This window comes from Aphelocoma coerulescens, chromosome 10, assembly GCF_041296385.1.
Source record: "Aphelocoma coerulescens isolate FSJ_1873_10779 chromosome 10, UR_Acoe_1.0, whole genome shotgun sequence".
NCBI lineage: Eukaryota > Metazoa > Chordata > Aves > Passeriformes > Corvidae > Aphelocoma > Aphelocoma coerulescens.
In genome coordinates this window covers 20,714,143-20,739,356 of record NC_091024.1, presented here as the reverse complement: position 1 = coordinate 20,739,356, position 25,214 = coordinate 20,714,143, and the positions used below count along the sequence as shown (strand labels likewise).

The 25,214-nt window shown below is 58.7% G+C and overlaps 4 protein-coding genes across 7 annotated transcripts in view; 2 read left to right on the top strand and 2 right to left on the bottom strand.

The window, feature by feature from the left end:
• Nucleotides 1-3,257, top strand: part of CSNK1G1 (casein kinase 1 gamma 1) — a 105,568-nt gene extending 102,311 nt beyond the window's left edge. For all 3 annotated transcript variants that reach the window (XM_069025490.1, XM_069025489.1, XM_069025488.1), the window contains one exon: nucleotides 34-3,257. In XM_069025490.1, the coding sequence (XP_068881591.1) occupies nucleotides 34-88 (55 nt within the window). In that variant the 3' untranslated portion in view covers nucleotides 89-3,257. The remainder of the gene's footprint in view (nucleotides 1-33) is intronic.
• A 1,639-nt stretch (nucleotides 3,258-4,896) lies between these two features.
• PPIB (peptidylprolyl isomerase B) lies at nucleotides 4,897-6,963 on the top strand. Of its 2 annotated transcripts, none has more exons than XM_069025773.1 (5): nucleotides 4,897-5,084; nucleotides 5,586-5,699; nucleotides 5,834-5,927; nucleotides 6,334-6,518; nucleotides 6,632-6,963. In XM_069025773.1, exons 1-5 carry the CDS (start codon nucleotides 4,929-4,931, stop codon nucleotides 6,752-6,754), a joined length of 672 nt encoding a protein of 223 aa, XP_068881874.1. In that variant the 5' UTR covers nucleotides 4,897-4,928; the 3' UTR covers nucleotides 6,755-6,963. The 2 variants fall into 2 exon arrangements, with proteins under 2 accessions (XP_068881874.1, XP_068881875.1); XM_069025774.1 differs by lacking the exon at nucleotides 4,897-5,084 and adding an exon at nucleotides 5,201-5,256.
• A 175-nt stretch (nucleotides 6,964-7,138) lies between these two features.
• SNX22 (sorting nexin 22) lies at nucleotides 7,139-11,102 on the bottom strand. Its single transcript, XM_069025775.1, is given in 7 exon segments — nucleotides 7,139-7,483; nucleotides 7,485-7,546; nucleotides 7,677-7,753; nucleotides 7,894-7,988; nucleotides 8,094-8,198; nucleotides 8,288-8,371; nucleotides 10,999-11,102. Coding segments are annotated over 7 exon segments (528 nt in total). The 5' UTR covers nucleotides 11,068-11,102; the 3' UTR covers nucleotides 7,139-7,447.
• Nucleotides 11,103-11,612: 510 nt separating this feature from the next.
• Nucleotides 11,613-23,896, bottom strand: SNX1 (sorting nexin 1). Its single transcript, XM_069025826.1, has 15 exons — nucleotides 23,739-23,896; nucleotides 20,542-20,644; nucleotides 19,541-19,674; nucleotides 18,964-19,030; nucleotides 17,874-17,917; nucleotides 16,797-16,938; nucleotides 16,246-16,324; nucleotides 15,915-15,990; nucleotides 15,114-15,227; nucleotides 14,893-14,986; nucleotides 13,767-13,972; nucleotides 12,968-13,111; nucleotides 12,528-12,608; nucleotides 12,148-12,219; nucleotides 11,613-12,024 (listed from the first exon to the last, which is right to left on the bottom strand). Exons 1-15 carry the CDS (start codon nucleotides 23,868-23,870, stop codon nucleotides 11,974-11,976), a joined length of 1,539 nt encoding a protein of 512 aa, XP_068881927.1. The 5' UTR covers nucleotides 23,871-23,896; the 3' UTR covers nucleotides 11,613-11,973.
• Between the last annotated feature and the right edge of the window lie 1,318 nt (nucleotides 23,897-25,214).

Here is a 25,214-nt window from a genome sequence, read left to right as displayed (position 1 = left end):
CGGGGCTGACTCTCCTTGTCCTTTGTGCCCCAGGTGCTGCTGCTTCTTTAAGAGGAAACGGAAGAAGACGGCTCAGCGTCACAAGTGACCGGTGCCTCCTGGGCCTTGCAGGAACCACCATGCCTGCAGCTCCTGCCCTGTCTCACTGCAAGGGGCTTCTCTTTAGGAGGGAGGATGAGGAGGAGGAGGCATAGGAGGAAGAGAGAAAAAAAAAAAAAAAAGTGACATTTTAAACCAAAAAGAGAAGAAAACGTTCCAAAACAAACCACTCTGGGGTGGATCTGCTGAATGGTCTCCCTCGTTCACTCCAAGCCTGAAGCTCCTTTTGGGACCAGGACTGTGGCTGGCTCAGGTCTTGGTCGCCCTGGGAGGGGGGCTGGCTGGCTGACCCTCCTTCCTGTTGTTTACGGCGAAGGCATCGTTCACACAAACCTGAGGACTGTGCTTAGTTCCTGCTCACTTTCCTCCCCTCCCTCCCCTGCACTCTGCTCCTCTGTCCTCCTCCCTCCTTAATTTAAGTGAAGAAATCCCATAGGCTCGATTGGCTGTGGAGAGGGCAGGAGGATGCGGGGCAGGCAGGAGAGTTGCTGGGAGAAGGGCCTGACTGCTCCAGCAGGAAGAGACAGGTTCCCTCTATGGCTCCTTGGGAACAGTTACACTGTAATGTGCAAGCTGTGAGAAATTTGCAATCTACTGTCCCAGTTAGGGTTTTTTTTCCGGCTCCCTTGACACCTCCCTCCTCTGACAGTAACAGAGCAGTGTGGATTGTTTTAAAGAAGCTGACGTCGTTGCACTTTTTATTATTTTTAGCATTTACAGATGCACATTGTATCTGTGGATCTCTGCGTGGCCGCGCCAGCGCAGGCAGACATCCAGCGGGGAGGACGGTGGGGTGCACGGAATGCCCCTGAGTGGGGATGCCCAGGACCCTCGTGCCAGTCTGGGGCTCCCAACACCCACCCTGGGCCGTGCGCTGAGGAAAGCATACTTGAATTTCCAATCACCCTTCCTAGCTGCCAGTGAATGTCCTTTCCATGGTTTCCTACACCGTGCCTGACCCAGCTGGCTGGGAGACGCTAGGCTGTCACCCAACATGGGCCAGAGGAAACAGCACTGGCTTTGCTGATCCTGATGAATTTGTGCTGGTTTAAGAGGTAGATCAGGATTGAGGTTCCTGAGAAACAGCCATTTCCTGAAGCCTGGGCGTTTCTCGGTGTGGGCAGCCAGGCAGCCTTCCCAAATCCCTCCTTGGGGTGGTTGGGAACCTTCTGCAAGAACGCATTAGTGGGAGCAAAGTTTCCCCAGCAGGGGATACTTCATGCCTTAACACTGTTGCCATCTCCCGATGGTCAGATAGGTTTGACTGGAATCGCCTTCACATCGTCTCTGTGAGCGTGGGGCAGGCGCAAGTGTGCCCGCACTGTGCCGCCCCCGGAGCAGCCACGGTTCTCCTGCACCACTTTGAGCCAAACCAATAGCAAGGAAAGGGCTTGGGGTGCTTTTCACACCCAGAAAAACAGTGAAATCTTGCATCCAACTGCAGCGTTGCCCAAATTGGAGGAGATGAGGCTGCCAGGGGTTACTGGAGAGGTGGCAGGGCTGTGGGAGAACTCGGGCAGCTTTGGGGAGGTTGTGAATAGGTTCCTTCGACTTTGTCTTTCCATGTGTGACACCAGACCAGGCTGGAACTGCTCACTTGTCATAAAGTTGGGCCTGGCTTACCCCAAAATCCTAGAGAGCATGAAGGGAGGAAGTGGAGAGACTAGATCTCATTATCATTTATTCAGTTTAATGATAATCTGCGTAGCTTGGAGTTCACAGAGTGGCATTGCCAGGAGGTTCAGTTTCCCTGGCTGGGTAGGAGCAGGCTTAGAGGGCAGGAGATCAGCCTGGGCAGTAAGCTCTGGGCTTGCTCCTCACGCATTCCTGAGTCAGGCAGACACTGGTGTGGTGCCAGGGTGGAAAAGCCTCGCTCCTGGCTGGGATCCCCGCAGGGCATCTCTTCTCCATTCTCCGCCGCGTTCTCTCCATGCCTTATCCCAACAAGCGCAATGGAGGCGCGGAGCCCTCGGCTCACGCGTGCACCTCCTTCCCCCTTAGCAAAGCACTTTTCCTCCAGCCGGGCTGTGGGCCGGGGCGGGAACGGGCAGGAAGGGCACCGCTCACCTCCCGCAGGCACGTGCCAGGCATGCGGCCCTGTCCCCTCCTGCCACAGGGAGGACGTGGCCATGGTCACGTTCCACCTTCCCAAACTCCTCCGCTGCCAGTGGCTCCCAGAAGCCGTGTCTCTGGCACAGGCATTCCCCTCTCTGCTGTAGGAAACCATAGTTTGGCGTCTTGGGAGGGGGGTCCAGGGGCACAGGCGCTCCCCGGGGAGCTGCCCTGCCCGCTGCCGACGGAGCCGGGCCCTGAGACACTTCTGTTGCTGCCCTCCCAAGCCCCACTAAGTGCCTGTCACCAGAACTCGATTCCTTCTGCATCTCCTGCCGTGTTTGGTCATTCCTCGCTGCCTCCGCTCAAGGAGCAGCTTGTAGTTGCAGCATATGTAAGTGTTTGCAGGGTGAGGGAGGGCGGGGGGAAAGGGGCCATCTCAACAGGTTTTGTTCTTAAATGTTTTTGGTTTCTTTTGTTTTGGTTTATTTTTTTGTTTTGGTTTTTTTTGTTTTTTTAAGTGAATGTATTTGATTGTTTAGAAACTTTCCTGACCTTGTTTTTAAGTGGGTTGGTTTGAAAGCTGTTTCATGGTGACCCACTACAGCTTCTCTCCGGAGATACGGTGTTCTTTTAATCCTACAATGATGTGTTTGTAGGGGAGGACTGTCCCCCCACGGCATGCTGGTAATGCTCACTTGTACCAAGCCCTCTTGCACTATAATCGTACGTTGGACTCTTCAAAAAAGGGCAAAGATGTGGGGTGGCTTTTTAACAAAAAAAAAATAAAAAAAAAAAAGAAAATAAAGCAGGTTAACAGCAGGTCCTGTGCTTGAGGGAACCACTGTCCCCAGGGAGCTTGGAGGTGACGAGGAGAGCCAGCGATGCTGTGGAAGGACGTAGGGCATTAACCTGGGCAATCCCTCCTCTCCTTGCTGGGAGTGGTCAGCAGCCGGGAGACCCCGGGCAAGGGGAGGGCTCTCGGGGGCTCCCTGTGCGGGTGCCCCTGACACCGCTCTTGGCCTACCAACGTTGCGATGCAGTCTTCTGAGGTATCAAGTGAGATGATTATTATTTTTTTTTCAATAAAACATTGCACTGCTGCATTGTTCTCCATTAATAGATGTATTTATTACCTCAGCCTGACCACAGCGCTTGTGTTTTGTTGTCCTTTGGCTCTGCTGGGCACTTGTGTCACCCTCTGCTCCCCTTGGAGGGGGCAACGCATGGGTGAGACCTTGTGGGACCTCAACACTTCGTGCTTTACAGCCATGGGCAGTTCAGCCCCATGGAGCTCGGCCAAGGTGCAGTGGCACTGATTTCCCTTCTCCCTGGGCCAGCACATTCCCACCTCAGCTGTGTCCTGGAATGCAGGATGCCTTGTCCTGAGGCAGCCCTTGAGAGGGGTACTGGGACCTGCCCCCCTGGCAAGGCTGTGGGATAAAAACTGAAGGAAGGAGTGAGAGAACCCCAAATTCCTCTTAAATACTAGGAGAGGTCAGGCTGGAAGTACACAGGATTGTCTGTGGTGTTGCAGGTGCCCACGTTCAGCTTAGCACCATCACTGAATGTGTCACTGCCCATGGCAGGGATTGGACCTGTAAAGATCTCTTCCAACCCAAATCAGTCTGAGATTGCAAATCCTGGTGTTAGTTGAACATGTAGGAATTAGGTTTTTTTCCGGTCTGGGTCAGTGTCAAGCCCCAAAAAGATAAATCTCAAAGGTGGAGATGCGGGTTCCAAGGTTCAGGGAGGAAACATTGAGGTTCATCTCCTTGTCAGAGTACACATGTCCCAAGACAAATTTTTGGGAACGGGAAATGAAAGCTCATGCTAAAAATTGGACATTTAAGGCTGGGAATTAAGGGACAAAATGTCACACACGAGAGATCACTGTGGAGCAGGTTCCAAACGTGGGAACACCTCGGTTCAGGTGCGGGTGTCTGTGTGGGGCAGCGCCAGCTGCTCTCAAAGGTGGTTCGGCCCTCGGGTGGCATCTCTTTAACGCGACTGCTCAGACATTGACCCGCAGCCTTTGGCTCGCCGGGGGCTCGGCTCGTCCTCCCGCCGCGGGCACGGGCACCGAGCGGTCACCGCCTTTGGCAGCTCCATGTCCCTCTGCCCGGCGGGCCGCCGCTGCTGCTACCGGGGACGCACCGGGCCCGGGGACAGCGGCCCGGGGCAACACCGGCACACACCAGGGACGCGCCGGGCCCGGGGGGCACACCGGGACACACCGGGACACACCAGGGACGCACCGGGCCCGGGGGGAACACCGGGACACACCGGGACACACCAGGGACGCACCGGGCCCGGGGGGAACACCGGGACACACCGGGACACACCAGGGACGCACCGGGCCCGGGGGGAACACCGGGACACACCGGGACACAACAGGGACGCGCCGGGCCCGGGGCACACACCAGGGACACAGCAGGGAAGCCCCGGGACACACCGGGACACAGCAGGGCCGCACCGGGCCAGCTCCCGCCCTCCGGCCGCGTCCATTGGCCATCGCCACCCTCGGTCCCGCCCTTCTCCCGCCTCCTCCCCCTCAGCGACCAATCACCTCGCGTTCCACTTCTGATTGACAGCGCCGCGGCCGCCCAGCGAGGGGCAACGTGGCAGACGCCCGCGCTCCGCCCGGCCGGAAGGTGCCACGTTCCCCCCCCCTGTGGCCGCGGTTGGTCGCGCCCGGGCGGGCGGAGCGGGCGGGCGCGCAGCTCGGGCGGTACCACGACGCGGCGCGGGCGGGGGTGTGCGGCGGGCGTGGCCGGATGCCGGCGGCGCGGCGGGCGCTGTGGCCGGGCTGCGAGCGGCGCAGGATGAAGGTGCTGGTGGCGGCGGCGGCGCTGGGCGCGGCCCTCCTGCTCCTGCTGCCCGCGGCCTCCCGCGCCGACGAGCGCAAGAAGGGACCCAAGGTCACCGCCAAGGTCGGGGGGGGGGGGGGGGGAGGCGGGGCCGCCGGGGGGATATTGGGAAAGACTTCGGGTGGGGGGAGCCCGCATGGGGCGGGGGAGACCGGGGGAGGGGGGAGGGTGGAGTGAGGGGCCCTGGATGGGCTGGAGGGATCTGGGATTGAGGGGTCCGGACGGGGAGAGAGGGGTAAGGCCGTGAGGGAGGGAGGGTTCAGCGCGGGGGGTCGGGGGTAGCACCCGAAAGGGGGGAGGAGACCTGGGGACAGCTGGGCCCGACTCTGGGGAAGCTGAGGTGGGGGAGCCTGGGCTGGAGGCCTGGGCTGGGGGCGGACCCAGCTGGGGTGAGGGGTGAGGCTGGTAGGGGGATGCAGCCGGCGGGGTGGGGCACCAACCAACCTCACCCAGTGAGGTTTGGGGCCTGGTTGGAGCTGGTGAGTTGGACTCCGGGGATGGATTGGCCCAGCAAGGTGAGTCCGGCTGCCCTGATCCCCCCAACCTTCCTTCGCCCCCCACAAGGTGTTCTTTGACCTGCGGATCGGAGAGGAGGATGTGGGCCGCGTCGTCATCGGGCTCTTTGGCAAGACGGTGCCCAAGACAGTGGAGAACTTCATGGCCTTGGCCACCGGAGAGGTGAGGGGTGTGTGGCACCCTGGGCCTCACCTGCCCCTCCTCGGGTCCTGCTCAGTGCCCTGGGGCAGCGCTGGGGCCATGGAGCTCTGGTCCGTCCCTTTGCCTCACTCCATGTTCTCCCTCCACATGTCCAGAAAGGATTTGGCTTCAAGGGCAGCAAGTTCCACCGTGTGATCAAGGACTTCATGATCCAGGGAGGAGATTTCACCCGCGGCGATGGCACTGGAGGTAACTTTGTGGATCCAAACCACTTGTCTCAGAGTGAGACAGCAGCCACGATTCCAACCACTGCAGGGCTGTCCCTGGGACCACTATAGAGCTGGACCTTGGTGGGAACAAGTGGGCATGGAGCTCACAGAGACGTGGCCTCGGAGCAGAGCTGAGGGCTGGGGTAACTGTGGTGCTGGGAGCCTCCTGCTCCAGCCCCTCGGGCGCGTGATGCCCCTGCCCAGCTCCTGGGGTGCTTCCAGCTCCCTCCAGCAGCCCGTGTCTCATGTATCCCTGTGGCATCAGTGCTACTCCCTGCTCTGCAATTGCAGAGCCAGCCAACTTGTTTTGGAGCTCCCACCACCATCACACCCCTATCCCAACATATTCCATGAGACCACTGTGGCCTTTTTGTCCCCACCTTTAGGAAAAAGCATCTATGGGGACCGCTTCCCTGACGAGAACTTCAAGCTGAAGCACTACGGGCCGGGCTGGGTGAGCATGGCCAACGCCGGCAAGGACACCAACGGCTCCCAGTTCTTCATCACCACTGTGAAGACGCCGTGGCTGGACGGGAAGCACGTGGTGTTCGGCAAAGTGCTGGAGGGCATGGTGAGGGATGGGAGAGGGAAAGGGGTCGGTGCTCCGGGGAGAGCGGGACCGGGTGGGGATTGGCCGAGCTGGCTCTGCCCCTGTGTCCCGCTCTCACACTCTGCTCCGCCCAGGACGTGGTGCGGAAGGTGGAGAACACAAAGACGGACAGCCGGGACAAGCCCCTCAAGGACGTCACCATCGTCGACTGTGGCACCATCGAGGTGGAGAAGCCGTTTGCCATCGCCAAAGAGTGACGGGACCAGGCCCTGCCAGGCTGTGAGGGGCTGTGGGACGGGGGCTGCCGTGCTCCCCCTGCCCCGGCGCCACTGGGTCCTGCTGTGTCCCAGTGCCCGGCCTCTCTTCCTGCTGCCTCCCAGCCAGCAGGACGGGGCACGAGCTGCTCTTCCATCACTTTTGTAAGAAGCACATGCACCAATAAATGTGACCAATGTGTTTTTTTAAAGAGCTGCCTCTCTCCTGCCTTCGGAGGGCTGCAGATCACTCTGCATCCCTCTCCCAGATGCGCCCCTCAGCCTTCCAGCCGTTCTTCTTCCACCTCTCATCCAGCTGGGAGCAGTGCCACAGTTGGCCCTGGGTTTGCTTTGCAGAATTCCACAGCACAGCACTTTGCCAGTCAGTCAAATCCAAGAGATTTATTGCACCAAAGCCTGGACACAGAGAGGTTTTCCAGCACCGTTCAGCATCCAAAGGCTCATACTGCAAGCCCAAAACAGCAGGGGGGGAAGGGGGAGCTCCTGCTCTCCCAACAAAGGCACTTTGCATGGTGGTGGGAGAGCAGTTCCCAACATCCCTTTGGCTTCTCCCACTGTCCCCTTGGGTTCTCCCACCATTTCCCAGCCCCAGCCCAGAAGGGAGGAGTGAGTTTTCACCAGAAGGATCTCTTCCTCACCACTGCGTCTCTGGGTGCTGGGTGGGTGTCTGGGAACTCATTCCAGAGGCTCCGGGCGCTGCCTGGCCGGGGACACAGCTCGGGGCGAGGCAGAGGCCCTGCAGGACCCCGATGAGGACGGTGTTGGGGAGCAGGTCTGCGAGGAAAGGGGAACAGCTGGAACAACTTGTTCCCTCCTGGGCCCCATTAAAGGAGAAGCGCCTTTGTGGGGCCCAGAAGAGACTTCTGGAGGTTTTGGAGACCTGCTCCATGGCCCTGCTCCGTACCAGTGCCGTGTGGCCGCACGTAGGGATCAGAGCAGAAGCCAACGATGGGGCGCTGGGAGGGCCGGAGCCTGGTGCTGCTGTGGAAGAGGGGACATCAGCCCTCAGCCTGTCCCCACTGTCCCCAACCCCGTGGACTTGGGGTGCCTAACACAGGCCAGGGGGACAATCCCGGTGCCGTGAGGGATAACCATGGTGCCGGCAGGACTCATCTACTCACGGGGGGCTGCTGGCCTTGGGGATCTGCTGGCATCGCCGCACCTTCAGGAAGTCCAGGACATCCTGGGGCAGCTCCTCGTTGTGGTACAGCACGCCCTGCAGTGCTCCCGGGGGGTCAGCACCCCAAAAACCCATCCCAAACCCACCATCATGAGTTCCTCACCCCAAAAACCCACCCCAAACCTGCCATATGCTCCTCACCTGCAGGTAGAGCTCCAGGCCCTGCCGGCGCTGCTCCAGCACTTTGGGCATCCAGTTGGGGACATGGCGTGGGGGGAAGTCAGGGACCTTGCAGGTCTTCTTGATCTGGGGAAGAGTGTGGGGCATCAGGGCAGGCCACAGAAGACGAGGCCAGGCCTCCCATGTCCCCTTCCTGTGGAGCTGGGGGGTCTCACCCGCTTGTGCAGCGCCTGGAACTCGCTGTAGCGCTTGGTCACCGTGTGCCGCCGGCCATTGCACAGCACCTCCACCCGGAACACCTGCGACAGGGACAGACACCACGTCCTCTTCATCAGCCCCAGCCTCACCATCCTCGTTGTTCTCACCATCCTCATCATCCTCACCACCTTCACCATCCTCATGAGCCACAGCCTCATCGCCCTCACCATCCTTGCCACCCTCACCACCCTCATCAGTCTCCCAGGGGAGGTAGGAGCCTCTAACTCACACACCTGGGGAGGGCACTTGGGACCCTCCACCCCCACTTGTCCAGGACAGGCAGAGTCCCCCAACCTCCAGGGCGGACCCCCCAACACCCCCATGGCCAATGGGGGCACCCTGGGACCAGGCCAACCCCCAAAAGCAGATGGGACCCCCTTCTCCCCTCCTGAGGGGAACACAGCAAGGTGTGACATCCCAACCCTCACAAAATCCCACCAGACAGTTGGAACCCCGGGGCTGGCAGGGACCCCCAACACCTTGGGGTGTGCAGGGACACCGGGAAGGGGCACATGGGGACCTCAAACCAGTGGGACAGAGGGAGACAACCCATCTTTCCCCAAGGCAGGTGAGGCCCCCTACCTAGGGTTAGATCTCTCCTGGGGAAGGCAGGAGAACCCCTTCTTTCCCCACAGGGCCAAAGGGAACTCCCAGACATGGGGTCCCGCCACTCCACTCCCCAGGGCCAGTGGGGATCCCCCAGGGCGGGGACACCCCCTGCTTCCAAGGGTGGACCCCTGAGGACAGACAGGGATCTCCATCCCACAGTGCTACAGGGGACCCCCCAAAGTAGAAGGGCAGAGCACCCTCCTCAGAAAGGAACCCTGTGGGGACCTCTGCCCACCACCCCCTGGGCCAGGGACCCCTATCCCCTCCCCTTCAAGGGCTTTGTGTCCCCCTCCCCAGAAAGGGATCCACGAGGACAGTTGGGGACCCCATCTGCCCTTCTCTCCCCCTGCCTCCTCACTCACCTGGATAGCTGGGACCCCTGGGAGCAGGTAGGACTGCTGGGAACCCCCCAAGCACTTGGAGGATGTGGGGACACCCCGGTGGGCATGTTAGGAGTCCCACACCCTCCACCATCCAGGGCAAGCAGGCACCGTCATGCCTGGGGCAGAGGAGGCACCCAGAGACAGACAGGGACCCACCAACACCCTGAGGCCAGAGGGGACCCCGTGGGCCAGGGACCGCCCTGCCCTTGCCGTTCCAGGTGTAAAGAGTGCTCTGACAGGGACCCCTCAGGGGCACTTGGATCCTGCACTCCTGGGGGAAGGACACATCCCCATCCTGGGGGCACAGGGGTATGACAAGGACCCCCGGAAACAGAGGGGACACCCTCGCCAGCAATGCCCCTTCCCCTTCCAGGGGTAGAGGGTCACTGTCTTTCCCTCCCTCTCGCCCCAGGATCCCCTGGATGCAGGCAGGGACAGCCACTCCCGGGCATTTGGGGACACCCAGGGGGACACTTGGGGACATGCCACCCCCGGGGCAGATGTGGGACACACATCCCTGGGGCAAATGGGGCTACCCAGGGACGGACAGGGACCCTGTATCCCTCTGGGGTCAGAGGGGGTTCCCAGGGTAGAGGAACACCCCCAGTATCAGGGACAGAGGGTGGCCCCTGGGCTACCCCTGGGACAAGTGAGGTTCCCCAGCGACACTTAGGGATCCTCAATCCCTAGTGCACATGGAGATACCCTTCCGGGCAGATGGGGACCCCGTGGGAGCGACAGGACCCCAGAACAGGACCCCAGGGCAGGCAGGAGGAGCCTCCAACCCCTGGGGCAGGTGGAGGCACTCTCGGGATGTGGGGACCCCCGGGGACAAGGCAGGACCCTGCACCCCCGGGCCGAGAGGGGACCCGCAGGACAGGAACACTCCCGACTGCAAGGGCAGAGGGTGCCCCCGGCAAGGACCCAGGGCAGGCAGAGACCCCTGGGGCAGGTGGGGACCCTCCAGGGGTACTTGGGGACCTCCAACCCTTGAGGCTGGGACATTTCAGGGTCGTCTGGGGGAACCAGGGGACCTCCAGTCCCAGGGCAGGTGGGGCATCCCGGGGAAGGAAGGGAACCCCCAGCCATGGGGGCTACAGGGACCTCTCCCCCTTCCAAAGGTAGAGGGTCTGTGCTCCCACCGGCCGGGACACCCCGGGACAGGCAGAGACCTCCACCCCCCTGGCTCAGGGTGGAGGCAGAAACCCCCAATCCCTCGGGAAAAGGGGAACCACCGTCACGCCCCCATCTCCGCAGCCACGGGGGTGGGGGCAGGCAGGATCATCCCGCACACCCGGGCCCAGAGGGGACCTCCGGAGCAGGGACAACCCCCCCTTTAAAGGCAGAGGGTCAGTGTGCGCCGCCGGCAGCACTGCCCAGGGACCGGCAGCAACCTCCGCTCCCAGAGCACGCGGGACACCAAATCCCCCCGGGAGCACGGCCTGACTCCCCCGCGGGAACCTGGGGACCCCCCCCAGACCAGGGACACCTCCCCCGGCAGGGACCCCCGGGGGAAGGCGGGGACCCGCACTCCCGGGCCAGCCGGGGGACGCTTGGGGACAGCGGGGAGAGCTCCAGCGCCCGGGGCAGACACCGCCACCCACCCGGCCCTGGGGGCGGCCGAGCCCGCACCCCGCGGCGGGGGGACCCGAGCCCCGCACGGCCCCGGCGCTCACCGTGTGCGCCCGCTCGGGGCTGCGCGCAGCCGCCGGGGGCTCCGCCGCGGGGATGGAGACGGCGATCATGGCCCGGGGCGGGCGGGCCGCGGGCGGGGCGGGACCGCCCCGGGCGCCCACGGCGGGGACACGGTGCCCGGAGAGCCCGGGGACGGCCCCGGGCCAGCACAGGGGGAGGGGGCAGCGGAGACGCCGCAGGGACCCGGCTTACAGGGATAAGGGGAAAGGAAAGTGGGAAGTCAGCCCGAGCTGCCTTTTCTCTTTTTTACGGCAGGAAGGGTATCGGTTTTGATACAATCCACACGCCAGGCTGGGGCCGGGGAAAAAGGCTCAAACCCACGCCCGGGTAAGGGGGGTTAGGAGCACCACACGCCGAAGTGGGATTGCTACAGAACCCCGCTGAGCTCAGATCCTAAAAACGGCTCCCGCTGGAAGAAAGGCAGAGAGCCAAAGCCTAATCAAGAGCGGGGACAGGTGGCCAGAGCAGTGTCCAAGGTCACCTCTGTCCCGTCACAACACGGGGGAGGCTCCGCTGCCTCCCTCACCCTCCACGGGATGTGCCCTTACCCCACCCCGCTCCCACCCCGAACACCCAGAGCCTGTTTGCCCTGATAGAAGTTTTATTACAGAATTTTAATGGCACTGCAGGAGTAAGATAATTCATTAGAGCCTTAAAACCCAGCCTGAAAAATAGATATTTGCCAGATCTCATTAACCCCCTGGCTGCGGGTCTGGTCTGGAAGCAGGAAACTAGTTTCTCTTCAGTAAGAAAATATATGTTGCTAAATGAAAAATATACAGTTAGAAGAGTTACTGGCTCGCAAGCTGCTCGTCTGGGGGTGACACCTCTACCAGCTCCAGCATGTGGAACGAGGGGTCGCTCACGTGGAAAAGAGGAGGAGGTATAGTGTATATAAAAAAAAAAAAAAACAAAAACCAAAAAAGGCAAAATTCAGGTTTGTTTGCTCGGTCCAATTAAGAAATGGCCTTGGCTTCGGGCAGGAACGCTTCCCAGTACTTCACCAGCTGCAGGGAGGAGAGGGAGAGAGTCAGGAGCCTTCAGGATGGAGCTGCAGTGGGGGGTCATGCTTGAGAGGTTCACAAGCTCGGCCTGAACTTGGAGGTAAAACCACATCAGGGACCACTCACCTGCTGCTGAGAGTTCAACAACGTCTCAAGGTATTTCGTGACGTGGTTTCTGAAGTCCTTAGATTTCTCTCTCTGCAACACATGGGCACGAGGCTGGACCAACCACCAAAACCCTCCAGATTTTGGGAGGGGGAAGGAGAAACCACTGGGATTTTCCTGTTCCTCCTGGGGTCCCACGAGGAGACCAGCACAAGGGACACAGGATCTCTGCCCACCCACCTTCCTTTTAACGGAGCCCCTGTGGGGAAGCCCCCTCTCAGCCAAAAGCCCTCAGCGATGCCCCAGCTCCCACAGGTCGGGATTTAGGGATGCTGCTCTGCCAGGAGCAGGGGCAGGAGGCCTGGTCAGCCCCAAGGTGCCGAGGGCTGCCCTAAACGTACCTCAAACCGTATCACTTCCTTGCGGATGACGGCAGAAATCCGCTCAAAGTCCCTTTCGTACTGTGTCACCCGGGACTCCCACTGCGGAGACAGGAAGTGCACTGTTTCGGGGCAGGGGAAGGAACTCCTGCCCCCCTTCTCCACGGGGGTTTGGAGCCACGACTGTACATGTGAGAGGTGTTACTGGAGCAGAGCCTGGTGTTTCCAGCCTTTGTCACCACCTTGGCATGGAAGCCACGGCAGGTGGGACCACGAGCGGCCCCTCCTGCAGCTTCACTCAAGGCTGGCTAAGCCCTTGGTGCAACCTGGCCACAAGACACCCGTCCCTCCCACCCAGGAGGTGCTCCCCAGCCCAGAAGGTTCCTTCCCCAGCCCAGAAGGTCCCCCACTGGAGCACGGAGGGCAGGAGCAGAGCAGAGACCCCACGCTCCATTCCCTACCTCCGAGATCTCGTCCTTGGCCTGCTGCAGCTTGTCAGGTTTGTTGGCCCACAGCAGCCTGGCTTCCATCTCCCTCTTCTTCTGGAGCATGGTCTGGGCATCCTGCCACCGCTGCCAGGTCTTCATGCGCTGGTCGAAGGCTCCCTGGAGGGCAGGAGGGGCAGAGTCGAGCTCTGCGCTACCGCTGCACCGAGCGGCTCCAGGGGACTCTCCTGACAAGGGGACACTGGGGGTCCAAAACTGAGCCAGAACAGAGATTGGGTCCTGCTCTGGAGCATCCACAGCTCCCATAAGGACCAGTGCACCAAGGATATGGTGCTCTGGCCTCTGAGGCAGGGTGTGTTTGGGGCAGGAAGGGGTCAGCCTGTCAGACTCGCTGCTCCCATGGGATTGCTTCTTCCCAGTGCACCAGATGGGCTGTGTGGATTTGATGCCCAAGTTCAGGAGCATCAGGACTCAGGCTCTGCCCCAGCAGGCACTTGGCAGGTCTGTTTTCACCACCTGCATCACAGGTTACCAGCTCACAGCTTCAGCCTTCACCTCTGGGAGGGCTGGGGTCACCCACAAGCCATAAACTTGCTCCTCATCCTCTCTGGAGAACAGCAGCACGGCCAGGCCTCACCTACAACCATCTTCCAACCTAAGCAGTGCACACCTGGACAACCAGCAAGTTTTCCCTCTGCCTGAAGAGGCCATGCCCTGTGTGCCCTCTGCCATGTCCTGTGCTTGAGTCTGGAAGATCTCCTGGCATCCCTAAGCCTAAGATAGGTACGAGGAGCAAGAGCAAAGGAGTCCTTACCCTTACAACTGAGAGCAGGCGGATGTAGTCCCCCAGGAGCTCGGCCAGGAGGAAGAAGTCATTGTTAGCCTGTTCATGGTGCAGCTGCTCGATCTTCTCCTCCACCTCAGCCAGCTGGGACAACGCCCGGGATAGGGCCGTGTTGTCCTCCGAGCTTCCCAGCATGGCCAGACTCTTGGCAAACTGGGCTGTGTTCAGTGCCAGCTCTGGGGAACGGGATGAGGGTCAGGAGATGGGCCTGGCTGCACCAGGTGCTCCCCAGCACAGAGATCAGCCCAGGCAGCTGCCTTTCCACAGCTCCAGGAGATATCAGCTGGAAGACCCAGCACTGGCTGAGTCCGAGCCAGCAGCTTCCAGCCACGAGGAGAAGGGGAGCAGCCGAGTGGGAGGACAGGCAGGGCTTTGCAGAAGTCAGTCAAAACATCCAGAGGAAGGAAAACATTTCCACTCCGAGAGGATGTCTCAGAAGGAATAAATAAGGTCAACTCTGCTCAGCTTTGCTACAGAGCCTTCATTCCCATGAGGACAGGCTGAGGGAGTTGGGGTTGATCAGCTTGGAGAAGGCTCCAGGGAGAGCTCAGAGCCCCTTGCAGGGCCTAAAGGGGCTCCAGGAGAGCTGGAGAGGGACTGGGGACAAGGGATGGAGGGACAGGACACAGGGAATGGCTTCTCACTGCCAGAGGGCAGGGCTGGATGGGATACTGGGAAGGAATTCTTCCCTGTGAGGGTGGGCAGGCCCTGGCACAGGGTGCCCAGAGCAGCTGTGGCTGCCCCATCCCTGGCAGTGTCCAAGCCCAGGCTGGACGGGGCTTGGAGCACCCTGGGACAGTGGAAGGTGTCCCTGCCCATGGCAGGGGGGGTTGGAACAAGATGGACTTTAAGGTCCCTTTAGCCCCAAGCCATCTTGGGATTCTATGATCCCACAGGACACAGGTTCCCTTCCACACTACCACCCCAAGCTTGTGGAGCTGGACAGAACTGGGGTGACCATTTTACATCTGTCTCTCAGGAGGAAGGGACAGAGAGTCCTTCATAGCACTGTCCCACCTCCTTGGAAGTGTCCCTGGGGCAGCTGGCCCTGGTGTCCCGCCGCGCACGGCGCGGGTGTGGCCGTCCCCGCGCTCACCTTTGCGGTGGTTCACCAGCGTCTCCACCACAGCGTGCAGCTTCCGCAGCCGCTGGTCCTCGCACTCCACCTCCTGCAGCTTCTCCTCGAACCACTGCAGCGGGGAAAGTCAGAGCTGATTCCCACAGGTGGGGTTTTCCCTGCACCCAAAGCCGGAGCAGGGGAGAGCACAGGGCTCCGGAGCAAGGGCAGGGACAGCCCAGAGGTGCCCCGACACTTACGATGTCCGATTCGTTCATCTTGATGGTCATTTTACTGACAGCATCCGTGGCTTTGTTGAACATCTTCATTATTCCTGCTCCACTCAAGGTCTGGGTGCCTACTGCTCTTGGGAGCTGCAAAGGAATGGAAAAGTTTGCTTTGCCATAGGAGATGGAGCCAGGCTGGGAGAGCTGGAGGTGTTCACCTGGAGAAGAGAAGACTCCAGGGAGACCTCAGAGCTCCTTGCAGGGCCTAAAGGGGCTCCAGGAGAGCTGGAGAGGGACTGGGGACAAGGGCCTGCAGTACCAGACAAAGGGAAATGGCTTCCCACTGCCAGAGGGCAGGATTAGATGGGATATTGGGAAGAACTACTTTTCTGTGAGGGTGGTGAGGCCTTGGCACAGGTTGCCCAGAGAAGCTGTGGCTGCCCCATCCCTGGAAGTTTTCCAGGCCAGACTGGATGAGGTTTGGAGCAACCTGGTGTAGCAGGTGTTCCTGTCCATGGCAGGAGGTGGAATGAGATAGGCTTTAAAGTCCCTTCCAGCCCAAGCCATTCCATGACTCTGTTTTGCCCATGAGGTAACTGCTGAGTGATCTCTCCTTGCCCTTACATCGACCCACGAGCCTTTTGCTTATTTTCTCCCTCCCATCCAGGGGAAGGGATGGTTTAGCAGCTTTGGTGGGCACCTGGAGTCAACACCAGTTCCCACTCCCATTCCCACTCTTAGAGGGTTCTGCCACTTCCCGCTGCCTGCCCCATTAACTGCTCAAGTACCATTTCCTTCAGCACTTCCAAGGACACCTTACTCCACACCACTCACCTCCTCCTTCTCCAAGAACTCCCTGACATCCGGGTCCTGCAGCATGGTTGGATGGCTGACCACTCTCCGTAGGTACCTGTGGGAGGAACAACTCCAGGAGTTACTTTGGCTGTAGCAAAGCTGGCTCTGAGCCATCACAGCAACATCACAGCTTGGTATTTACTCCAGAACAGCACTTGGGAAGCTGGAAATCAAAGCCAACCACTGTTCTAATTCACCCACCAGTTTTCCTACCTCCCTGGGCAATTTGGTGATGCCACCATGAAGACCAGACCTGCCAGACCTCTCTGAGGTCCCTCACTCAGTTCAGGGACAGCCAGTGGGGTCGTACCTCTCTAGAGCAGCCCGACGTTTTTCTAGGAACTCTGCAGAGGAGGAATCTTCTTTCCCAACTTTCACTTTGGTCATGCCTAGCACAGAAGGAAGATGTGATTAATGAGCTGCTCTAAACTCCACACGCAAGATAAAGTGGTTTATTACAGACTATCAAGGTGACAGTGGAGGAGAGGAATCTTAAACAGGAATTAGACTTTGGAAATTTGAAATCTGCTTATACCCAAGGAACTGACATGCAGGAAAGAGGCAAAACAATGGGCTGGACTCAAGTGAACAGCAATTCAGTGACACCCCAGAGGTTTTACTCTTCACCAAGCAGGTGTGGAGGCTGTGAACTCAATCAGGGATTTAAGTCCAGAGCTCCAAGTATGGAGCCAAAGCTTCGTCTGTGCCACAAAACCCAGATTATTTTCCCTGGCTGCTCTGCAGCTTCCCTGTCAGCTCTGAGACTGCTGCAGGCCTGTCCTCAGGCTCAGAGCTCACCATCAGAAGGACCCACGAGAGCTGTGAAGGACCAGCACTGGTGCTGTGCAGCTCCTCACTCACCTATGAGGCTCTTCTCGGGCGGCGGAGGGACAATGAACCCATTCTGGGCGTGCTTCTCCGACAGCTTCTCATAGAGCCCCAGGAAGTCACTGAACCTCCTTTTGACTGAGAACTGCTTGCTCCTGAACATCGGCATGCTGGTCTGGGGGAGAGATGACACTTGGGTCACACTCCCCCAGCAAAGCCTGGCCCTGCCAGCTCTGCCTGCTGGCACCTCTGGGGTGAAGTGGGACAGCACCAGCTCTGCAAGAGGTGACCAGTGAACGGAGCAAGTTTTGGCCCAGGTTTTCCAGAGTTTCCCTCCCAGCTGGGTTCTCCTTGGAGCCAGCAGTAGCATTAATGGCACTAAATAACAAGCAGCTGCTCCTGCAGCCATGGGCTGCTTAGTAAGGCCTGTCCGCTGCCTAATCCCATCATCCCTGCTCCACATGGGAACAGGGACACACCCCTCACATCACCTAAGGACTACAGGGGCCACCAGTGCTTTGGACTGAGTTTGCAGAGCAGGAATTAAGGATAACAAGTCCTCTAGTCTCTTCTTCAGACCACAGGGTGCCTGTAGCCCAGCAGCCATGGTACAGGCAGCTGGAGCAACTTTCCAGAGCCCAGAGCAGGGCTTCAAAGCACTCCAGGAGCTGCATTTCCCATGGAAACTGAGGGGAACAGGTCCTGACATGAATGCAATCACAGCAGCAGCTCTGCAGCGAGTGCTGAGCTCAGGTCAGCTCAATCTGATGCTGGCGCTGGCACAGAACCTTCAGCAGCAGCCCCGGCTCAGGGACTCTCCCAATGGATCTCATTCCTGCTGCTCCCTCCAATGCTGAGCACCCCTACCAGCCAGGACTGCAAAGAGGTAACTGGCTGTGAAAACAAAGCCAGTCTCCTTTCAAAGAGATTCCAACCCTATTCCTCAGTGAGGCTCATCCCTCGTGGATTATAACTCCTGAATCCACAGAACAAGGCATTCAGGCCTCCTGTTTATTTAGGTCACTGCTGGCTTGGCTAAGGGCAGACAGTCCAGCTGCCTTTAAGCATGGAAAAATAATGGAGAATTGGACACAGAGGGGTTAGACATACCTGTGTTGACACTTTGTAGGCTACATAGGCATTCATGCCATCCCCTGTGGAAAACAGAAACGAGGTGTTGGGGATCACAACATCAGCACTTTCCACTATGCCCTGAACACAAAGCACAAGGCTCCTGACCTCTTCCTACCTCAGTGATCCTGATTTTGGGTCTGATGGAACGTGGATCCTCCTGCAGAACCAGAGGCAGCGTCCTGCTGCATGGCCCTGGACTCCTGCCCAGCAGCCACTTCCCAACCTGCTTATCCCTCCCCAGGCTTCCTATGGGAGCCAGCGCTGACAATCGGGCACTTGTTGTGCCAGCAGCGTCTGGGCTGGCTCCACACATCTGCTCAGACCCCAACAATTCGGAGGCTGTGGGGCACATGAAACAGTCTATTCACGGGATGCAAGTCAGGCTGGATGGGGCTGGATCCTGGAACACCACAGGCAGTTTGCTCCAGCTCACACAGAAATCCCCTTGTTCACCTGGCAGTTCATCTGCAGGGCATCCTCCGAGCTCCGGTGCTACCCCTAAGATACGTCTGATTTACACCTCCCAGCTCCAGAGATCATGAGGCATGGAGTGGGAACAAGCTGCCACTCGTGAGGCTGTTCTGCTGGCTGGAATCAGATGTCACCTTGGGTTTTCTGCACCCCAGGAACTTCCACGTGGCTGGTCATGACACTCTGACCCCACTTTCAATAGACAGAAACCCTCTTGCTTCTCATTTTGAAGCCAGAGTTGCTCTTCTGGCAAGCACAGCTTCCAGGGAATGTGCCAGAGCATGGAATAATGCACTTAGTTTCAGGTCAGGGGAATTTTGCCTACCCCATGCCAGCTCCACACAGGGCAGTGCTGGTCACCACAGTGCCAGGCACCAAGAATCCCAAAAACCCAGCTCTGGGCTTTCCAGAACCTGCCTCTGCCTTGCTTCTTCTCACCCTGGGCTTTGTGCAGCATCATTTCTTTAGGATGCTGGAGGAAGCCTCGGACACTGCTCCAGGATCAGGTTGGTGCTTAGAGACAGCCCAGAGGCCAGAGCTGCAGGGCCAAGTCTGGCTCCTCTAACCCTGTTCACCGTGCAGGACAGTAACTCACCAACTTTCTCCGGGTCACTCACTCCCACAGTCAGGTCAAATTTGTCTTCCCGCTCCTCTTCTTCCAGCTGTTTGGAGACAGCACACAGGGACAGCAAGTCAAAGCCAGGAAACCAGGGTTCAACCCCCCCAAACCATTACAGTGAGCTTGTCCCCCTGCCAGGGCCCTCAGTTAGGCCAGGGCCATTCTATAAAGCCTTCCAGCTTCTCATTGTGTCCAGGCAAGGATCCCAAACTGGGTTTGTTGTTCCTACCCCACTATCTGCCCAGACTGATGCATAAACTGCTCAGCCCCAAGATGAAACTGCAGAGCTCCAATTCGCAGCTTGGACCCTGAGGACCAGATCCACCACTGTTACAGCTTTGGAAGCAATCTGGACCTTCACACGAGCAGGAATGCCACCAGGCTGACCTGAGCCCCCCTCCAGTGGTATCAGTCTCAGATGGATGGCCCGAGATACAAATCAGGGCATTCAATAAGGCAATTACATATTAATGACATCATTTAAGATTCATGGACACGTTCCTGCCAAAGACAGTTTGAAACCTGCAGGACAATTTGGAAGAGCAATGCTGACCTCCTCATAGCTCTTTGAAAGGTTTCTAGAAGAACTTTCAGCTACATCTAATGAGGGTGAAGGATTGGATGCTTTGGCCACCTCCTTTTTCTGGTTGTTCTGAGTGTTGTCAAGGGACAGCTCCACAGTGGCATCTGTCAAGAGAAGTTTGCAAGGGTCAGCCTCTCTCCTGGGGTTTCTGGAAAGGCAATTGCAATATTCTCTGGTTCATGGGATCTGGGGAGTAACAGCAGTCTTAATTAGCAAAGAAATCCATAGGGAGGACACCTGTAAGCACTGGGAAGAGCACAACAAAGCATTGGCACTGCAGTAAGAGCATTTGATTGATCCTGCTGGAGAACATTATGTTAATCCAATGAACTTCTTATGCCAGAAGGAGCCAGGCATCACCTCTCGCTGATCACCTCCTTGCTGTGTGCTAGAGGAGCTGCACCCTGCAGCAGCTAAAGCCAAGGTGGATTTTACCTGGCACACAGGCTAGCCTGGGAGGAAGGCTCCTTCCTGGGCCACTTCTCCACCTGGAGGATGTAAAAACTTCCACCTCTTAGCAGATGTATCCAGAATCGACTCTCAGCCCACCATGCCAGGGCTGGGGAATGTCTGACCCTCCTCATTTTCCCCTGCTGAGGGGGGTTGTGTTTCCTGTTCCTTGGGAACAGCCAGGTCTCTACTAGAGACGCTTCCTTCACCAGCACGGAGTCAGGAGAAGGTGGAGAAGGAAAATCCTTCACCTCTGAGAAGACACTCACCACCTCAGGGCTTAAGACAACAAAAGCAACCCCCATTTTAAACCTCTTCAGCTCCCAAACAGTTAGTCCTGTGGCAGGATTATCCCAGAGACCTGGAGGAGGCTGCTCCGACCTTCCCAAATACAACACCAGAGTGAGCAGACTCGAACATGAGTTTGAGGTAAGGACTTATGACCTGCTTTTGGTTATGGATATTTTAGGACTATCACTCCAGGCCTGGAGCTGAGAGAGGCCCAGCACACACAGACTCACCTGCAAATAGGTCCTGATCGTCCTGCTCCACATGAACCCCATTCTCTTTGGAGGAGTTGCTCACAGGGAGAGGAGATTCTGCTTTGGGGGCTGGGGAATTGCTCTGTGAGAGGATTAAAAGGACAAAGACACAAGGTCATTTACACTGAGAGATAGAGGAGCAAACATGTCACCCTCCTCATCACCCCACCCTGTGCCCTTCCACCCACCCTTCAGCATCACGCTCTCTGCCGCTTTTAAGGACAACAAGTGTCACAGCAAACTCCAGAGCCAGTTTCCACCCAGAAAGGACCATCCTGGCTACTGGGAGCAGGCTTGGGGACAAGGGGACAGCCCACCCGAGAGCTTTTATGCCAACCAGTCCTCCCCACCAGAAGGCAGGGCTGCTTTGGCATTCCTGTTATGAATGCCGGCATCCCAAATCACCCCTCATTTTGCAGGCAGACGGATATTCCAAGGAAGAAGGGGACAGCAAGTGCTATTCTGTAGGTCCCAGCAGAGAACAGAGCAGGTCTTTGATGGGCAGTAAATGGAGCTCTATTAGAGACTCCGAACCAACAGCTCCTTGGCACTCTCTCCAGCAAGGAAGCACCATCGGATCCCATCGCTCCTGAAGGAGTGAAGCTGTGCTGAGGCAGCTCTTCTTGGAGGTGGGCTCATGTCTTTGGGTGGTAAAAACAAAACAGCCATCGAAACACTCACTTGATGGCAAGACCTCCTGTATTTTAGGATGTTTTCCTAGAGGAGGGACTGCTCCCAGCTTGGATCAGAGCAGTCAAAGGCACAAGCTCTGCTTATCAGTGATGGAGAGCAGGGGGCAGAGACCCTCCATGCCAAACATCCCCCCAGACCCCCAGGGTCCTTCAGACTAGTGTCCAAGCCAACAAGAGGACTGCTACCAGTGGTGACCTATGAGTAAAGGGCTCACACAGCTCCTCTGCTCCCCCAGGAATTCTTCAGGCTCATAGAGAACCCCATCACACATGGACAAAGTGGTTTTCTACCACAACTGCTTCCCAGTTTGCCTTAGATTTAGTTCCTCAGCCATGAAAGCACCACGCCCTGTTCCTACTTCTCCATCTGCTGCCACAGAGGAGCCGTGGCCTCGTTAGATCAGCCCATGACCTGACACCAGCCGTCCCTGGGGCCGGATGCAGCACCCCCTAACATCACATGTGCGGGAAGAGGCCCCGCCATGCCAGCCTGACGCTCACCACGGGGAAGCAGAACTTGTTTGGGAAGAGCCAATCCTTGGGGGCATCCCTAGAAAGGGCCGTGGTCACATAGGGATCCAACCTCTGTCAACAGACAGGTGAGGTCCAGCTCTGTTCTGTTCAGGTCTGACCCAAATGCTTCCTTGCTGGTGATGCCCAGGTGTCGCTGAGCCACCTGAAGGCCGGCAGCCGGGCGGATCTGCCTCCCCTGCTTCCCAGAAAGTGTTTTCCTAACGTTCAAGGGCAGAGACAAGCAAAGCCACCAGGTCACAAGAACAGCCAAGTATCAGCTATGACAGCGGCTTCCACAACAAAACCAAACACCTGATAAGCTGCTGTGGCTCACCAGCCTCCCCTTCCAGCACAGGGACGCGTGATTCCTGTGAAATCCCACGGCACTTGATGGGCCACAAACCGTCGAGCCACCTACTACATCCTCCAGTTTGTCACCAAAGAAAGGTCCTGAGAAGTTCCAGACCATCTCCATGACCTGGTGCCTGCCATAGGTACCAGCACCTTCCTCTTGCAAGGCCCAGGGCTGAACTTCCCCAGGTTTCCAAACATACAACCCAGCTGCTGCTTTGCCCAGAACAGTGGGAGTTTCACCCTCACAATGTCACAATCTATCCACATTCCCCCAAATCTACCTTTTTCCCTGCTACAAGGCCACTGGAAACACAAGCACAGCTCACAGACACCAGGCAGGAGCTGCACCAGAAGCAGGGCAGAGACAGCTCCAGCTTTGTGTCAGTGGCAGGGGAAGCTTGGCCAGGCCATTCCCAGCAGGTTCATTTGGTCATGGCCACAACCTCCTGCTCGAGGCCTCCCTAGGCTGGAAAACTGCAGAATGTTCCTGGAAAACTTTCTGCCACAGACACCAACTCCTCCTGCTCTGCCAGCTGGATCACGCAGGCTGGAAAAAGTCTGGGTGAGGCAGGCAGAGGCTCCCAGAGCTCAGGGAATCAACCCCACAGCATTCCAGCCTCCAGGCTGCTGGAAGAGCTTCTGCAGCCCCTCTAGCTGAGATCCTCACTCCATGAAGACACTGATCCCAAGGACCAGAGGCCAGTGGCTGACTAGGGAGGGATTCAGCTTAGGAAAGCACCAGTCGGTGTTTTAACTCCCCTCCTGCCTGCTGGGCAGTGCCTGGAGCAAACCTGGGACAATGCCAGCACGAGTTAAGGCCAACAGCCTTCAGCAACCTGGACTTCCTGCACAGGAGGCTGTTGGAAACAAGGAAAGACACTGACATCCTTCGCACCTCCGCCTTCAGCATGGATTTGTGCAGCAGCACCTGGATTGCTGAACAAGTACCACCCTCCTGCAGCCTAGCACAAAGTACTAGTGAGCAGGGGACACTGGATGCATCCTGTCACCTCACGCCTCGCACCACCCTCAGTCTCAAACTGAAGAGATTTCATGGCATGGCAGTCACACCAGAACCCTCTGGATGTTGAGGGGACCAGAGCTGATGATGCTGGGGGAAGGCAGATGGGGCTTCTCCCCCTCACAAGCTGCACAGCAAGGAGGCTGAGCTGTGGCTGCCACTGCAGGGTGATCGTGAGGGACCCTGAAGCCCACCTCGTTCCGCCACCTGCCATGGGCAGGGACACCTTCCACCAGAGCAGGCTGCTCCAAGCCCCATCCAACGTGGCCTTAGGCAGTAGTTCTGCAGGAATGGAGAGGTTACAACCCCGGGGAAAGGGGGAGCAGCTGAGCACAAGCCTTTTCTTAATCCCACAGCCACGGGAGCCGCTCTGTGACCCCCACCCGGCCCCGCGGCTCCCTCTCCGCAGCCCCCCAACGAGGTTGCCCCTGAAGGGACAGGAGTCCAGAGGCATCGCCCCTCCCTTTATTCTGGGGGATTTGGGGGTGTTCCCCACTATTTTCACCAAGCCCGGAGGACGCCCCGGGCAATCCCTAGCACACGGGCCCGGCCCCGCAGCGCCCCCGGGGCGGCGCGCCGCCCGCGGCCGCACTCACGCTGCCAGTGAAGATGTCCTCGCCCTCCGAGTCGCTGTCGGGGGCCCCCGGCTCGCAGGGCTCGGGGAACGGCGGCGGGCGGCGCTCGGCCGGGGAGGGCGAGCGGGACCCGCGGCCGCCGCCCGACGCCATCGCCGCCGCTTCCGCCCGCGCCCGCCCCGCCGGAAGCGCCCGCCGCGCCTTAACCCGCGGGGCGGGGCCTCGGCTGCGGCCGGGCTTCGGATTGGGCAGCGCCTCTTCCCGCCCCGCCCCCGCCGGCAGCGACAGCCAATGAGCGCCGCCGCCGCCAGGCGTCGCGCCGTCACCATGGAAACGGGGTGTACCGGCCGTACCATTGTGCCGGCGGAGAGGGGAGCGTGTCCCCTCCCCCCGGGAGAAGTGGGTGAGCCCGGGGCGCCGTGGCCCCTCAGCGCCCCGACTGCCTGGCTGCCCCTCGGCGGGCTGAGCCCGTGTCCTCTCGATACCCCGGGGAGTGGTCCCTTCCCCCCGGTAAAACAGCCCAGGATGAGCTACATAACCTGTAGATGTCCCAGAATGAACCCCATACAACCTCCAAGGCACCGCAGAATGAGCCCTATACCACTCCAGACATCCCAGGATGAGCCACATTCCCCCCCTAAGATGTTCCAGGATAAGTCCCAGACCCTGACGATGTCACAGGATGAACCCCACACGTTCACCAAGACATCCCAGGATGAGACCCACACCCCTCAAAACATCTCAGGATAAGTCCTATGCCACCAAAAACATCCCAGGATATGCCTCATACCCTGGAGGTGGACCAGGATGAGCCCTATAAGCCCTCAGAACATCCCAGGATGAGCCCTATACCCTGAAGATGTCCCAGGATAAACCCCACACAACCTCCAAGACATCCCAGGATGAGCCCTATAACCCCCAGAAAATCTCAGGATGAGCCTCATACTACCCCCAAGACATCCCATGATGAGCTCTATAACCCCAAGACACCCCAGAAGGAGCCTCATAACCTGAAAAGGGCCCAGGATGAGCCCTATAATGCCCCTAACCATCTCAGGATAAGCCCTATACCCTTGAGACACCCCAAGATTTCCTCCATACTACCACAAAACATCCCAGGATGAGCCCCATACACACCCCCCAAGATATCCCAGGATGAGACACACCTTGAAGGTGCTCCAGGATGAACCCCATACAACACCCAAGACATCCCCTGGATGAGCTCCATCCACCCCAAAACATCCCGGGCTGCACCCACACCCCATGACAGTGACACCCCACCCACGGTCATGGGTCACCACCATCCTGTGGGGCCAATGACCCTCTCAGGAGCGCACCAGGAGGAGCTGGGCTGGGCAGCAGGACAGGTAGAGCCAGGTGAGACACCCTGGACTTCCATCAGCTCTGGATTAAGGGAGAACATCCAGCTGCAGGTGAATGACCTGGGGGGGGGGGGGGGTCCCTGACCTGCAAGACACCACTCAGCTGGATTCATTC